Raw genomic sequence first — 15,905 nt, 5'->3', positions numbered from 1 at the left:
GATTGGATCCTTTTCGATCCGATTGGCCCACCTATATGACGGATCTAGCTTAAACTTTTGAATAAAGATGGGTCGAGCTGAACACGCAAGTGGGTCCAAGTCCGGCTTCTGCTGCGCGTTCCCGATCGTATAAAAAATGGAATTTAGAAATTAAATGAAAAGAGTGGAATTTGGTTTCGGGCGGCAGTTTTAATTCAAAGGCTTAAAACGAAGCCGGCAAAAGCGGCAATAATCGAAATCCAAAACCCAACCCGATTACCAACCGTCTTTTATCTCTCTCCCTCTCTCCCTCTCTCCACATTCGCAGGGCCTTGAGAAAGCCATCCAAATCTTCACCGTCATCTTCCTCGGAGAGACAGAGATTGCCAGGGTTCCGCTTTTCTGTCTCTATCTCTCGCCCATCCTCGTGCGAAGTCGCATTCCATTCGCCTGCATTTTGACATCTCTCGCCCACTTCTTTCGGTTCAAACGTTGGAAGCAAGCGATCCTGTTGCCGGTTCTTCTGGGATTGCAATTTGGGTCCGGAGTGGCGTGTGGCGTCAGATCCTGAGGGGGATTTGCGAAGGGATTCGAGTTCGACAGGTGAGAGTCAATGGTAATTTCCCTTTTTTACGTTCGGTCAAGTTTATGAACCCATCGAGGCATTGTTAGTAGAACGATGGTCGAAACCCATTCTGGAGTTCCATCTCGCGGGTGTTCAATCATTCGCCTAGCGACTTGAATGCGTTTGTGCATTCTCGTTTGGAACAGCGAAGGACAGATTGGTGGAGCTTCTCGCAATGCCATTTCTCTTGTCGAATTTAGGTGGCTCCGCTTGTAGCTCGGAGACATGTCATGAAAATTTGGTTGCTTCTTCTAAGTGCATTCGCTTTGTGTTTTAAAGTGTGAGAGAGCGAACAGTTTTGCGGAAATTCATGTTACGCCCTGCGGAGATTTTGCTGTTTGCTGTCCAATTAAGAAGGAAATGAGGCGACTAAAAATTTTCAAAGGCCAGTTTAGAACTCCGTCTCTCTCTCTCTCTCTCCCCGCACTGCTGTGAAATGCACAGTGCCATGGATCTTTGCGTAGATCTCAGACATTCTTTGGTAAGTCTTCACTTCCCAAGGTGAAAATATGTCGTGCTTTGTTTTTCTAAAGACATCCTATATTCAAAGTCAGCACGAGGAAAGGAGACTTTTTTGACAGTCTGTTATGGGGACCATCTCAGAAAACTCCAAAGGGTTCATTTTAAATTATTTCATAATTTGAAGAAAAAAGCAACACCGCCCATTTTTCTCTTGGAGAATGGGAAGTTGTGACTTCAGATATGCATTTGCTTGACTTTTCCAATTTAGATGACAGAAGGAAGGAGCAATTAAGGAGGAAGCGATTTTTGTGCTTAAGACAAAATGATGGAACGCGGGTGATTTAGCTCTAAGCCATGATTAGCTTGTTCATGACAGGCGACGATGGTAGGTGCAGAAGTTGGATGGGCCTCAGATTTCATAAGATCCCAACATCAATCGCTTTATTGACTCCAAAACCGCAATGCCTAGTCTGACAGTGTGTAATGGGGCGTAGAACAACGTGATGTGTCGCTGGCAGTGAAGACTAATCTTGATTTTGGACGGATCATATACTCGGATAGTAAGGAGGTGAGCAATGGTGGCAGTTAACGGCCAGGAGATAATGCAGGGGTTGACTCCCTGTGAAGAGAAAATCTTTGTATCAGTTCGTCTCAGGCCCTTGAATCAGAAGGAGATTTCTAGGAATGATGTATCAGATTGGGAATGCATCAATGACACCACCATCATCTACAGAAACAATCTCTCTGTTTCAGAGCGGTCCATGTACCCAGCTGCCTACACATTGGGTAATTGAATCCCAATCAATGAAGTTTTTTCCTTTCTTTCTTCTTTGCCTTCCCTTGAGCACATTTTCATGTTATGTTGGATCCAGCATCCTTTTGGTCTCGAGCCCACGTCTTCAAATTCCGACGGATGTTTCTAATGATGGACTTTTTTTATAAATGATTGGTCTTTGTATTCTTGGAAATCATCATCGACTTGAGAAAGCGTTATGTCCAATGTCTCTTAGTGTTACGTGTTCTCCGTGTCGGCTGATTTGCAGACAGAGTTTTCCGGTGTGATTGCTCCACAAGGCAAGTGTACGAGGAAGGAGCCAAGAAAGTTGCTCTTTCAGTTGTCAGTGGGATAAATGGTAAACTTTAACCTGTTCTATTTCCTTCCGATGTTGCTTTGTTTCGGTGGTATTTGCCTGAGGTTGCAACCATCTGCTGCCCAATGTTGCAGCAAGTGTTTTTGCATATGGACAGACAAGTAGTGGAAAAACATACACTATGAGTGGAATTACTGAATACTCAATGGCAGATATATACAGCTACATAGAAAAGGTAACAAGTCGTGTAATACTTAAAGATCTCCTCCATTCTCAGTTGCAACTTCTTTCTCTAACCTTTGCACGGTAATAAAGACTTTCTCTTGTTCCTCAATAGCACAAGGAAAGAGAATTTCTGCTGAAGTTTTCTGCGATGGAGATCTACAACGAGTCTGTGAGAGACCTCCTCAGTGCAGATAGTACTCCACTGAGACTTCTAGATGATCCGGAGGTAAATTTCTTTGTACTATGCTGAGGAACTCTGAGCTCATCCAACATCACCGTGAAAGATAGCTCTTTTGACAGAGAGGGACTATAGTGGAGAAACTTACAGAGGAAACCCTTAAGGACTGGAGCCACTTTCAGGAACTTCTTTCTGTCTGTGAAGGTCAGGACTAAGGCTTCATTCATTCTTGTGTTGGATGAATTTCATGGTTGAATACTCTATTTAGCAGCACAATAAAATGCTTAGGCTGATCATTTGGATTTCACAGCTCAAAGACAGGTTGGAGAGACATGCCTTAATGAAGCTAGCTCAAGATCACATCAGATTCTCAGACTGGTAATGGTGAATTCTACCTGTTTTGCTGTCAATTCTTATTAAAATTTCAAAAATTTATTGCTCATTGCTTTTGCTGCCAGACAATTGAAAGTTCGGCTCGTGAGTTCTTGGGGAACGATAAGTCAAGCACTCTTGCTGCTACTGTGGTATGAATATCTAGTACTCCGCGTCAACTTTTAGATTGTTACTGGAAGAATATAATAGTTTCTTTTAATTGCAGAACTTCGTGGATCTAGCAGGAAGTGAGCGTGCATCTCAGTCATTATCAGCTGGTGCAAGGTTGAAAGAGGGTTGCCACATAAATCGCAGTTTGCTGACTTTGGGAACAGTTATCCGCAAGCTGAGGTTGGCCTTAGTGCTTGCTTTTTCATTGTCTTCATCTTAGAAAACTTATAATTTAGATGGACCATGCACTAACATGAACATAGAGCACCACTGCAACGCCTTTTCTGTGCCAAAGGTCTATTTCAGACACAATACTAGTTTACCTGCGTAGACACGTGATAAACATGAACAACCGAGCCTTCTCCCACAAAATAGGATGGGCAATACGGATCCCATTATGCCGTTGCGCTCTATTTCCTATCCTGCTTTCACTAAAATTGAGATACTGAGCTCTGTTTACACTTTCCATCCTCCATCAGGGTCTGTGGCAGGTTAAGTGCATGGGCAGCCACATGTTTCGTTCCATTTATGCTTGTCTGCCTACCTGTTTGTGACTACCAAGTGCTCACAGAGCTGACAACGCGCCTATCTTTGCTACCATTTTCTCCATTAGTAATGTCATGTATCTCTTGTACCAAATGCTTCGGTCAATTCATTAGACAGGATCATAAATTTGATTGTATAGTCAAAAGTTATTGTTTTGAGAGTAGGGGATTAGTTTTATGGGCTATTGACTAAGTTTTTAGCCTTCGGCTCCATATAGTTTATCATGCAGATTGTAGCATTAAGAGCATGAACTGTTTCAAAGCATAAGAAGTCAAGAGACTCCAGAGTAGTTGGTTAGGTTTGTTTGGAGCGAGTTTGACTTTTTCGCGTTTTACTTTTCTTGTATTTGAAATTTGACTTTTATCGCACATTGAACATCTTAAAATTTTAAAACATGTGAATATTGAAATGCATTGTTTTATGTACTTCTTTTAATTTATTTGTTTACAACTTAAAGCATCTTTTATTTTCTTTATCAATGTTTTGGAGGAAAGTAAAAAAAACCTTATACAAATTCGAAACAGACCATCGGTGATGGTTTTTCACCAATTTCTCATCTTTCATTGCATGAATAGAATAGTTGCTAGTAATAAGATTCTATACGAGATTGTTATTTGGTGGAAGTATTGCAGTCTTAAGCTCTCTTTTCTTTCAATTTATTGTTGATTTGTTTTTAAACTTATGATTATTGATTAGAACTGTTTGAATGGCTCCAGCAAGGGAAGAAATGGACATATTCCTTTCCGAGATTCCAAACTGACTCGTATTCTACAATCCTCACTGGGAGGGAATGCTAGAACTTCCATCATCTGTACAATGAGTCCTGCCCGAAGTCATGTTGAACAGTCAAGAAATACACTACTGTTTGCAAGTTGTGCTAAAGAGGTCGCCACAAATGCACAGGTTAATGTTGTTATGTCTGATAAAGCATTGGTAAAGCATTTACAGAGAGAATTGGCTAGATTGGAGAGTGAGCTGAGAAATCTAGGACTAGCCTCCGTTTCATCTGATTCTGCGGTGCTGCTTCGGGAAAAGGATCTCCAAATTGAGAAGGTGATGATTCGCATTAACGCTTTTAATATTGCGATTTGATGTCTCTTACATTTTTTGAGGTTTCTCTCACTATCTATGGAAAAGGGCGGTGCTTGTGTGTAACTATAATACATAAACTAGGTGTGTCTTCTAACTTCTTCCTTAGTATGCTCCTGTGTCAGAAAGTCAATTATCCCTTTCATACCAATGGAATTCCACCAGTTCAATTAGGTTGAATATCCTTCAGTGCGCAATACATGCAATTTCATCTCAATTGAAGTCTATTGATTGATCTCATCCACTTGAAAAGTTCGGGGTAAAAGTTGGGAGTATAACTTGGGAACTCAAAACTTAACAGAGAATTTTAAGAGCAATATCTTTGCCTGCCCTTTTTAACTTTCCCGTGCAGAATGCATATTTTCCTGAAATGCGAATTTTTTTAATCTCTCTCACCCTAGCATGTTCCTTTGGACCATTTCTAACCTTCCTTACGTTTGGGTAATAACCCACAGCCTCACCATTATGCAGTGTTAGCATTTATAGCTGTGACTTTCTTATCGGCTTTTCTTTTATGTTATTCATTTATTTTTCCGCCTAAAAAGACAAGTAGAGCTTATTTGAGTGAAGGTTCTGATTTTACCTGGATGTCCAACTGATGTTTTCTGCAATACTTTTCTCCACAAAAATTGTGAGCTTGTCTTATCATATTACTTTGTTCTTTTTTCATATTCATTCCATTTTAGTTTTGCCACGATGCTGTCAACGGGCATCTACTTCAGAGCTAAAAGCATACAAACCTTCACTAATCGGTGTAAATTTGGCATAGAAAATTCTATGGCCAGTAGGTTTATGCGCATTTCCCTTTGCTGGAATGAGTAATAACTTCAGCCGGTACCAAAATCAGTTATAACTTGTGAAGAGCTAACCATTCGGCTTATTAACCGGCCTTCTTAATAGTTTTTTTTGCTGCGGCACTTTTAGGATTATGTTTGTAAATTTCCATCTCGTCATACCCTTTAAAGTTCTACGAATAGTGAAGCATTTTTTTTTCCATTTCTAAGTCGGGAAACCACTTCCTTATTTAAAACCTTATTTTCTGTGGTTGTGCCCTCTCACAGCTCAAGAAAGAGATTGCAGAATTGTCTCTACAGCGAGACCTTGCTCAGTCTGAGGTTCAGGATTTGCACCGATTGGTTGTGGATCACAAACCTTCAACTGTATGGGTGATTCTACCTTGTTAGATTCCTTGATGGCTTTGCCGTCCTCCACTTTGTAGCACCAATTATTCCTTAATGAATCTTCTGTTCATATAATACTTCAGGTGGATGCATGCAGTAATTACCCTAAACTTCGCGTGCGAGGTTCATGGGAACTCAATAGCCCTCGGTCAGATCCTCAAAACCGAGCAGATAATGATTATGTGGATGTTGGCATCTTAACATTTGATTCATGTCAGTATTCAGATCAACACAGTAGGAGTGATTCAGATGGGCATATTATCCACATTCCTGACTTTGAAGAAAACTCCTCACTATCTGACCCCTCTTCACAGCTCTCAATTCCGATATCTCCCTCCAGGCGAAATAGCATATGTCAGGAGGACATTGGAGAATACACTGATGAAAATTCTGAGGACTTTTGCAGAGAAGTACGCTGCATTGAGCTGGAAAAGCCAAACTCGAATTGCCGTGGCAATGGTGGTTTGTCATCAGTGGAGAAGGAAAGCATCTTGGACTATATTGTGGTTGAGGAAGGTGATGACGAAAAAGAGAAATTGGGATCACCAACTTTGGAGGAAACTAGACCGTTAGACAGTGTTCCTCAGGATTATGTAGAACCTTCTGCTGAAAAACCATATTCAATGATGCAGGAGAAAGAGCTGCCTACATCCGGAAGTTTCAAGCTACCTAGGAGTAAAAGTTGTGAGTCTGGCCTCCTGAATAGTTCCTCTTCAATTGAGCAGATGGAGATAAACCATAGCACACCTCCCCTTCGATACGAAAAAGATTGTCCTGGAAGACCTGAGGGATGTCAGAGAAAGTTTCCTTCATTGAAGTATGGGTCCCAAGAAAATTTGCCCAGTAGTGGTTCTCATAATTCACTGGAGGATTCTGTGGATAATGAGCTTCAAGCAGAGATAATTCGGACAGTTGAGAAATGCAACAGCAGTACAGCTTCCGCTTCTGAAATAGGGGAGTCCATTGCTCAGCAGGAGGATCAACCTGGTCAGCATGGGGTGAGCTTTGTTCCCTTGCCTTTCCTTGTTCCTCTTATCACAGTCATGTTTGAGCTATCTAATGAACAATGGATTAATTATTCTGGAGGACCTCACAAATTTTTCATTTTCTCTATTAGAATATATTTATAACATAGGAGTTATTATGCTTCGTCCGTATCAAGTAATGTTATATCTCTGCTGTCTGATTCAAAATATTTGAACGACACCCCATGACTGAAGTCGATGGGAGTTATTAGGGCTTTGGCCCCGCACGGGTCAGATTGGGCTTCTTTTACGTTGTGTTGGAAAACATACTACAGACAGGGTACAGAAGCCATGGCTTTCAGGTGTTTTAAAGTTTGTTAAATATTTTAGAGAATCTTGATTCGTCTGAAGAAAGCTTTTTCTGTGTACAAATATATGGCGACCGATGTATTGATATTGCCAAGCTATGGTTTCAGCTATATGAGTATTGTTATATGTAAATGGGGACACGCAAATAAGTTTGGAGTACCGTTCACTGGAATATAAACTGCTTTGAAATTTGGAGAACTTACTTTAGAGTGTCTGGTCACTACCGTCAGATATGGATGTTTTGTCAGCATACGCACATTTTGCTCAGCGGTGACTCTTTTGATTGATAGGGACATGACATAAAACCAAATGTGATTGCACCTACTAAACACGTTAAGGATGTTGGCTTGGATCCAATTGAAGATGATGCAGAAGGTTCTTCAGAATGGTTTTCACGCTTCAAAAACTTGCAAAAGGAGATCGTCAAACTGTGGAAGGAATGCAACGTCTCATTAGTTCACAGGAGCTACTTTTTCCTTCTGTTTAAAGGCGATCCGACAGATTCTATCTACATGGAGGTAGAGCTCAGGAGGTTGTCCTTTCTTAGGGATAATTCTGCCCGTAGTAGTCAAGCTCTGGAAGATGGTCAGAAGTTGACTGCTGCTTCGAGGTACTGAATTCAGATTATATGAAACACACACTGCTTTTGTTAAATCCACAGTGGGAACATATTAAGTCGGGGATCTTATTTGGCTGAACAGCGTACAATATCTTCGGCGTGAGAGGCAGATGCTTACCAAGCAGTTGCAAAAGAAGTTCACCAGGAAAGATAGAGAGATGCTCTTCCAAACTTGGGGGATCGGTTTGAATACAAAGCGTAGGAGTTTGCAGTTAACCCAACGGTTGTGGTCCGACACAGAAGATATGGATCATGTTGCCAAGAGTGCCGAAATTGTCGCCAAGCTTGTCGGTTTTATTCAGCCAGAGGAAGCTTCCAAGGAGATGTTTGGCCTCAACTTTACTCCTCGGCTATCAAGCACAAAATTCCGCAAGTGGAGAAGCAACATGATGTCCTTCATGTGAAGTTTTGTAACAAGTCTGAGATGGTATGACTTCTTTTTAACTGGTACTATACGTATACGTAATTTAGATGCAGGTCATTGCACGAAAGCTTTGTAAATTTACTCATGAACAGATGAGGGCTCGCAGGTCCTCTAACCGGTCTAGGCACTTCAACGTAAGCATTGGCGCCTGATTGAAGTTGATTAGACTCGTATATCATGTATCTACTTCTTCCATTCTCTTATATGTTTTCTGTTTCCATATACATATGCTCTTATTTGTTTTCTGCTTTCATAGATATATTTAAAAAAGCTTGTGGCTGACTAACTTAGCTATTTAGCTCACGACTCATGCGGCATGCGCTCATTAACTGCGACTCAATGCTTTTCTGGCCTCATTGGATGGAGTACATATGCAGACATAGATGCCTAAGATCGAAGAACGAGTTTCTTGCATTAGCTGAATGGCATCACGTCAGTAGATCACTTAATACGACAAAACAATTTCTTCGTTGTGCGTAGAGAACATGTTTGAGATTTAATACGGTCTCATGCCTGTTGTCCTCCAACCGTCCTTGAGATGGTCAACATCAACAAAACCATGAGCAACCTTTTTGACTACCATACACAGTCTCCAATTCCTTACACTCGTTGATCCCTCCGACACATTTCATCCTATCGAGGTGCCTAAACTCGAGTTCTTTGAGGTGGAGCATTGCTCCTTGTCCGAAAATTACCTCCCGAAGGAGAAGCAGCTTCCAAATCTCCAAGGTCACGAAGCTCGGGAACCATCTTTGGCGAACCACAGACTAGTGTCTAGGAACGAATTGGCCAAGAGCCTGAGCGTCCTCAGGTTCCTCAGGAGATTCCCCAGCTCGGAGATCATGTCTGTTTTCAACTTCGAACCCGACAGAGTCAGAACCCGGAGCAAGCCGTGTCCAGATGGGATTCTTGAGTTGCCCCAGCAAGTAGAGCTCCAACAGCTCGTGATGTTGAGCCAACGGCAATTCTGGTAATGCTTCTTTCTCCAATGTCGCCCGCTCGGCTTCTTTCTTCGAGGGCTCATCTTCGGATTCTTCAGCTGGCTCGGCTTCTTCCTCAGGTTCGGCATCTTGGATCACCCCAAAGGTCAAGGACTAGAGATTGGTGAGCCCGAAGCTAATCCCATCGGCTAGTACTTTTCCTGCAGCGCCTGAGGTGTCCCAACTCGAGCTGCTCCGACAAGTAAAGCTTGAGCGTGGTGAGCGTGGTCAAGCTGTCCATGCTGTCATCATAGAACCCTCTTTTGCCAACAATGAGCGTTCATGCTCTCCAACATTCGACAGCAGCCCGCCGAGTAAGGATATACAGAGCGGCAAGCCACGACACGTGTAGGATATCCTTCTCCTCATTTGAGAGTCTGTCATCGTCGAGTACTCGATGCAACTTCCAAGAGAGCATCCCCCGCCTTTCTTCATTGCCCAATTTTTCTAGCCTGATTAGATATGCCGGTTGGATGTGCTCATGTTCCAGGCTATCCTGAGTCGTCTAAATTATGTGGCCCCGCAAAATGAACGGGATGTTCATTACTAACTCTCGAAAGAGTGGCTCGTCGAATGGCCGGACGTCATCCAACACCATGAGGAATCTCTTCATTTCGACTGATTTCCGGTGCAGCATTTTCTTTTTCTCCTTGATATCCATGTCCTTCGTTTCCCTCGCTAGCTTCTAGACTTGCTTCAGTACCTCGAACAGGAACTCCCGCTTGTTCATGCCTGTATTGAGTGGAAATGAACTCATGGATCGTGGCCGACTTCGCCTTGGCATCCTTCGCGCGGGCCTGCGTCGGTGAGCACTTGAAGCACACCGAGGGAGAGAGCAAGATATCTACCTTCTAAGACACGATCTGGGTGGTGGCTTCGGCGGCCATCGTGCAGCTTCTCGTGTCGGAAGCAGCCATGGCTGATCAATTTTTTTTTTTTTTCAAACCAGGTCGCGTGGGCGTGTGTCTGTTGGCTTGTTTGCTTGCATTAGTTGAATTCATAGATATTCTTCATTTTTCTATGCTGTTCTTGGTATGGCCTCTTCTGTCTACACCAAGCATTCTTAGATTCTTTGCTTTTGCAATTTTTGACCATGAGACGAGATTGATTATATAACAGTTTTTTTGGTGACTATTATGTTAACAGTCTGCTTTTTAGGTCATAAAAAATAAATAATAATTAGTTAAATTTATTGTGAGGTCCATTCTTTGAAATTTATGGATCGCAGTATATTATTATTCTCACAGTCACCTAAAGACGAATATGCTAGTAAAGTCCTTATGTTTAAGACAAAACTAGTTGGGTAAAAGATCTTTGCTTTTGATATAATTTAACATTTAACATTCGTTGGCTTATCTTGTCTAATATAGAATACTAAAATCAGTTCAAAGAAACTTATTACTCGTCCTTTGGATTTTTGCAATTAAGGACTCGGCTTTCAAATTGCTGGAGATTTTAGATGTTTAAGAATTTCATAATTCAATTGCATCCTCAGAAATCAATTATATCTTTAATACACTTAAAAAGCAAACCTGTGCTTATACACACATTATCAACTTTTCCATATGAGAGCACTTGCTCAAAGAGAATATATCTTATAATATCAATATTACCATCACATGTGGTGCTCATATAAAATACGTTACATGGTAGGAACGTTACCATGTAAGGTGTGCAGGGGAGTATTTTTTGTTGTTTGAAAAAAAATATAAAAATTAAAGAAATAAACAAATAATTAAAAAAGGAAAATTTATTAAATAATAAAAATTTATTAAGAAATATAAAAAAATTGATATATTTTTTTTAAATTATCAAAAAGAAAAGGAATGTGAAGAAGTGGAAAGATGAAAGATGAGGAAAAATGATTTCCTCTCTCCAAAAAATAAAAAAATAAAAAATAAAAGAATCGGATTTAATGTCGCTGGTCGGGCTGGTGTCTACGTCAATACCAACCGGCCAAAATTGACAAGATGTACTGAAATAGCGCAATTACAAAATATTTAAGACTGAAGCGGCAAAAAAAAAAAAAAAGGATTGAATTGGTACAATTTCAATAGGTTTATGACTTTTTTGGAAATTTTCCCAATACTGGTGCCTCTCCATGATCTTGTTTTCACTTTATCCTTTCAAAAGCACGATTGGGATGTGGATGTCGTTCCTCAAAATACTCGCACCTTAGTTAGACATTATTATAGTCCCGAACTAATTGCGTTAGTGTCAATTCAGTCTTAAATCTTTCAAGTGTACCAATTGAATTATAAACATTTATAAGTTTTGTCCATTGAGTACATTCGATCAATTTTGACTAAAAAAAGCTGATATAACACATCCAGTTATCAAAACATAATGATATCGATTTATGATGGAGTACCTCGCTTATATAAAAATGGACAACAAAGACCAAGACGAGGCTCTTGTATCATTTTATCAGCCGGTTAATCTTCGTGGGGCTTCCTCATCATCTCGGGGTAAATATCTAAGATCCCGATTCCACATAAAATGGCACACAAGACAGCAAGCACCACCGCACGTTGTGTTTCTTAAATTTTTTCCTCCTTCATGATAAATGCTTTTATTAACGTATTACTTCAACATGACCAGCCGATGAACTCGAATCCATATTTGAGATTTAGTTGGCCACTTTCGAGCATTATTTGGGAGAATGTGCTCCTGCGGCTGATTAATTATCCTCGTCGATGAAAGTTGCTATGTGTAAAGATGAAAAGAGAACTTAATGTCTAAAGCTGGAAAGGAGGTCTCGATTAAAGCTGAGGTACAAGATTTGCCGCAGTACGCCATGTAAATATTCAAAATCCCAATATATGTATGCAAAGCTATCGAGAAAAAGATTGCCTCTTTACGGTGGAAACAGAACACATCCAGGTCAGGAATTCATCGGAGGAGTTTGGAAGACCCTCAAAGCAAGAAAAGACAACGGAATACTAGGCTTTAGGGATCTTCTTACCTTTAATAAGGCCGTGCTAGGTAAACTTTCTAGGTATAAAAATAATCTTCTTACATGCCCTGTCATTTAACAGCTCCTGGCTGATTAGTTTGGTTATTTTAGCTCATGTCTCCCATGGCATTCCCCACTTCAATGCCTTTCTTACCTCGTCGGACTGAGCGTTTGTCGACACAGACTCTTAGGACCGAAGAAAGAGTATCTTACATCAATATGAATGTCATCACATCAGTTCATCACGTAATACAACCATCACAACAACTTATTTATTCACTCTACATGAATATGAATATGATTGTCATCACTGTCGTCCGTGGATTGGGGTCTCTCCTTTTCAGTGTGCTGGCCGGACATATCTCCTCCTTCGTCCCTGAATTTTATCGTTTTTTAGTAACTAGTAAGCAATTATTGAAATTATCGAGTGCACAAGAACATTTTCTATCATCGTGCGTAGTGAACATGTTTGAGGTTTAATATTGTCCCATACCTATTGCCGTCGCCCGTTGATTGGTGCTTCTCCTCTTCAGGGTGTTGAGCGGACGTCTCTCCTTCTTTGTCCCTGAATTTTATCATTCTTTTTAAAAACTACTAAGTAATTATTGAAATTATCAAGACTAAAAAAAGCATTTTCAATCACCACGCGTGTAGAACATGTTCGAGATTGAATATCAATCATCTCATACCTGTCGTCTTCGTCGGTGTCCATAGATCCGGACCCCTCGGTGTCTCTTTCGACGTGCAGAATCGTCTCATCTCCGTTACCGTCCTCGAGAGGCTTCACAAAAGCAGGTTTATCGGTGCCATATATCACCCATATGGTTTCCAACTCCTTGCAACGGCAGATCCTATCGATAGTTTTCAGCTTCTCGAGGTGCCTGAACTCGACTTCTTTGAGATGCGGCATTGCTCCTTCTTCGATAGTCACGTCCTCGAGCTGTGGCAGCTTCCAAATCTTCAAGATCTTGAGGTTCGGGAAGCCACCTGCGGTGAACCTCAAGCTTTTGCCTCGGAAAGAGTTGGCCAAGAGCCTGAGCGTCCTCAGGTTCGTCAGGAGATTCCCCAGCTCGGGGATCATGTCTGTTTCCACCTTCGAACCCGATAGAGTCAGAACCCGGAGCGAGTCGGGCAAGAGCGTTGTCCAGATGGGATTCTCGAGTCGCCCCAGCAAGTAGAGCTCCAACAGCTCGTGATGTCGTTCAGCCAGCGACAGTGTTGGTAACTTTCCTACCTGCGATTTCTTGGCTTTGGCTTCTTCTTCTGGCTTGGCTTTCGTGGGCTCCGCCGGTGCCGCTCCTACCTCTTGCTTGGCTCCTGCCTGGGGCTCGGCTTGTTCAGCGGATTTGGCTTCTTGGATCACCCCAAAGGTCAAGGACTGGAGATTGGTGAGCCCGGTGCTAATCCAACGGGATATCATTTCCCCTGCAGCGCCTGCAGCGCCTGAGGAGGGGGCCTTATCCGACAGTTGCAAGAAAAGCTTGAGCGTGGTGAGAGAGTTTAAGCTGTTCATGTGGCCCGTCATCGAGTCCTCCTTCACGTCACCGATGACCAGCCCGCTTAAGGTTTGGAGTTTAGTCAAGGCCTCGACGTTGTTGCCACAAGCCTTGAGGATCTTCTTCAAGTCGATGTAGAACCAGTTGAGATGCAGGTGCCTCAGGTTCCTCGCCTTCCACAAGGAACTCGGGAGGGAAGTGATGTTGGTGTGCTTTATGTCGAGAGTCTCGAGATAGTGCAGATCCGCGACCTCGCCCGGGATCGAGTCCAACACCGTGGATCTCAATCCTAGGTACCTTAGGAGCACCAGCTTGTGGAGCACCCCTTGCAAGGACGGCTTATACACGCCCTCCAAGTCGAGTACCCTCAGCAAGCTATAGTCAGTCTTGGAGGTGATGTTCCGCAGGACGGTGCTGATGTCCTTGGTGAGCATGCCTCTCCTCGGGTAGAACGACAGAAATGAGCGGACGTGGCCGAGGTTCAAGCCGGGGTTGCCACCACCTTGGCCGCCTCTGACTATGTTTGTGTGCTCCGCAAGCCACCGGACCTTGGTTTCTCGCGGTTGGGCCTGTTCTTGCTGGGCGGTCGAGTCGCCGTCATTCCCGTCTTTCGACTTGCTAGCGTCATGTATGTGAAGGAACCCCGTGCTGATCGCGATCGGGAGGATCATGTCGTGCAGACAGGTGGGCATTTGGCAAGCCTTGGGGGATCCGTCCGCCCTCCAGCTCACCACATCAATCAGGTTCCTTTCCGCGAGCTCCAGAATGAAATTCTCTCCTACATCCTCAGGCAGCCTCGTCCGTTTCCCCTCGCTGTCGTAACAATGCGAATCCAATAAGCCCTCGGCCAACCACAGCCTTACTAGCCTTCTTGTCGGAATTGGGGATGCCACGGGGAACAAAGCCATGTAGATGAAACACGGTTTTAGATGAACCGGCAATCTACGGTAACTCGATTGTACTATACCTGCTAATCCCGAACAATCTTTCAGCAACGCCGAGAGCTTGGGCTCTTGGCGTTCGTGCTCTTCAGTATATGACAGCAACCCGCCAAGCAAGGACAGACTGCGCGGCAAGCCCCCACAAGTACTTAGGATGTCCTCGTTCTTCGAGAGCCTCTGACCATCGGGTACTCTATACAACTTACTAGCGAGCATCTTCTCGCTTTCATGATCGTTTAATTTATCTAGCTTGAACGACCTTTTTCCTAATGAAAAATCCATGGTCTTGGCTATGTTACAGTGTTGAGTGGTGATGAGTATGTGGCCCTGCCCATGGAACAGGATGATCCCCACTAACCTTCGCAAGAGTAGCTCGTTGGACGGCTGCACGTCATCCAACACTATGAGGAACTTCTTCATCTTGCCCAATTCGTTGGAAAGCATTTCCATTATCTCTTCCAACTTCATGTCCTTCACCTCCCTCGCTGGCTTCCCCATTTGCCTCAGTATCTCGAGCAGGAACTCCTTCACCTCCATGTCGGCCGACATGCGGACCCAAGCACGCGACTCAACACCCAGGGACATCGCTTCCCTGTAGACCGATCTCGTGAGGAACGTCTTGCCGGTGCCTTGCTCACCCAAAATCGAAGTCACAGCGACAAGCCACCCCTCCGCTTTCGCCACAATCGGCCCCATTATTTCCTTTTTCTTCTCCTTGTGACAGAAGAAGAAGGATGCTTGCAGATTCCAGTAGCTAGTCAGCCTCACCTTTTTTGGGCCTTTCCATGTTACGCTAGCAGGGGTTGCCCCCGCCGTTTCCATGTTGCCCTTCAAGTACTGATCTTGACACAACTCCTCCATCTTTTTCACCAGATTGGACAAGTTCCTCCACAGCTCATACTTGGAGACGAGCTCGGCGGCCGGCCTCGTGACCACGTGCAGGGCCCCTTGCCTCCCGCGGGCCTCTCTGAGGTGGAACTTGTCGATGAAGTCCTCAGCCTCATACATGGCTCGGAGGAGCCGCCCCAACCATTCCATGCTCTTGGACGGTCTGTCTTGAGTGGAAAAGAACCCTTGGATCGTGGCCACCTTCTCCTTGGCCTCCTTCACGAGCTTTTCCATCGATAAGCACCTGGCGCACTCCGGGTGGCAGAGCAAGATCTCTAGTTTCTGCGACAAGATCTCGGCGGCTGCTTCGCTAGCCATCGTGTGTGTTTTCGCATCAGAAGCAGCCAT

General features: G+C 43.3%; 2 protein-coding genes across 5 annotated transcripts; one reads left to right on the top strand and one right to left on the bottom strand.

Moving 5' to 3' along the window:
* The first annotated feature begins 224 nt into the window (after positions 1 to 224).
* Positions 225 to 8,507, top strand: LOC115741232 (kinesin-like protein KIN-7G). Of its 4 annotated transcripts, none has more exons than XM_030675033.1 (14): positions 225 to 582; positions 1,443 to 1,852; positions 2,110 to 2,199; positions 2,292 to 2,392; positions 2,495 to 2,608; positions 2,683 to 2,764; positions 2,871 to 2,938; positions 3,019 to 3,084; positions 3,159 to 3,283; positions 4,366 to 4,702; positions 5,800 to 5,898; positions 6,003 to 6,917; positions 7,544 to 7,863; positions 7,955 to 8,507. In XM_030675033.1, exons 2-14 carry the CDS (start codon positions 1,642 to 1,644, stop codon positions 8,274 to 8,276), a joined length of 2,850 nt encoding a protein of 949 aa, XP_030530893.1. In that variant the 5' UTR covers positions 225 to 582; positions 1,443 to 1,641; the 3' UTR covers positions 8,277 to 8,507. The 4 variants fall into 4 exon arrangements, with proteins under 4 accessions (XP_030530893.1, XP_030530890.1, XP_030530892.1 ...); XM_030675030.1 differs by having other exon boundaries at positions 5,800 to 5,904; XM_030675032.1 differs by having other exon boundaries at positions 1,429 to 1,852; positions 5,800 to 5,904.
* Positions 8,508 to 12,508: 4,001 nt separating this feature from the next.
* On the bottom strand, positions 12,509 to 15,905 carry LOC115733346 (disease resistance protein RPM1-like). Its single transcript, XM_048283692.1, has 3 exons — positions 12,922 to 15,905; positions 12,726 to 12,797; positions 12,509 to 12,608 (listed from the first exon to the last, which is right to left on the bottom strand). Exons 1-3 carry the CDS (start codon positions 15,903 to 15,905, stop codon positions 12,509 to 12,511), a joined length of 3,156 nt encoding a protein of 1,051 aa, XP_048139649.1.

The sequence above is a fragment of the Rhodamnia argentea genome, chromosome 8 (genome assembly GCF_020921035.1).
Source record: "Rhodamnia argentea isolate NSW1041297 chromosome 8, ASM2092103v1, whole genome shotgun sequence".
NCBI classification, from domain to species: Eukaryota; Viridiplantae; Streptophyta; class Magnoliopsida; order Myrtales; family Myrtaceae; genus Rhodamnia; species Rhodamnia argentea.
The sequence above is the reverse complement of the archived record's forward strand: the minus strand, read 5'-3'. Positions and strand labels throughout refer to the sequence as shown.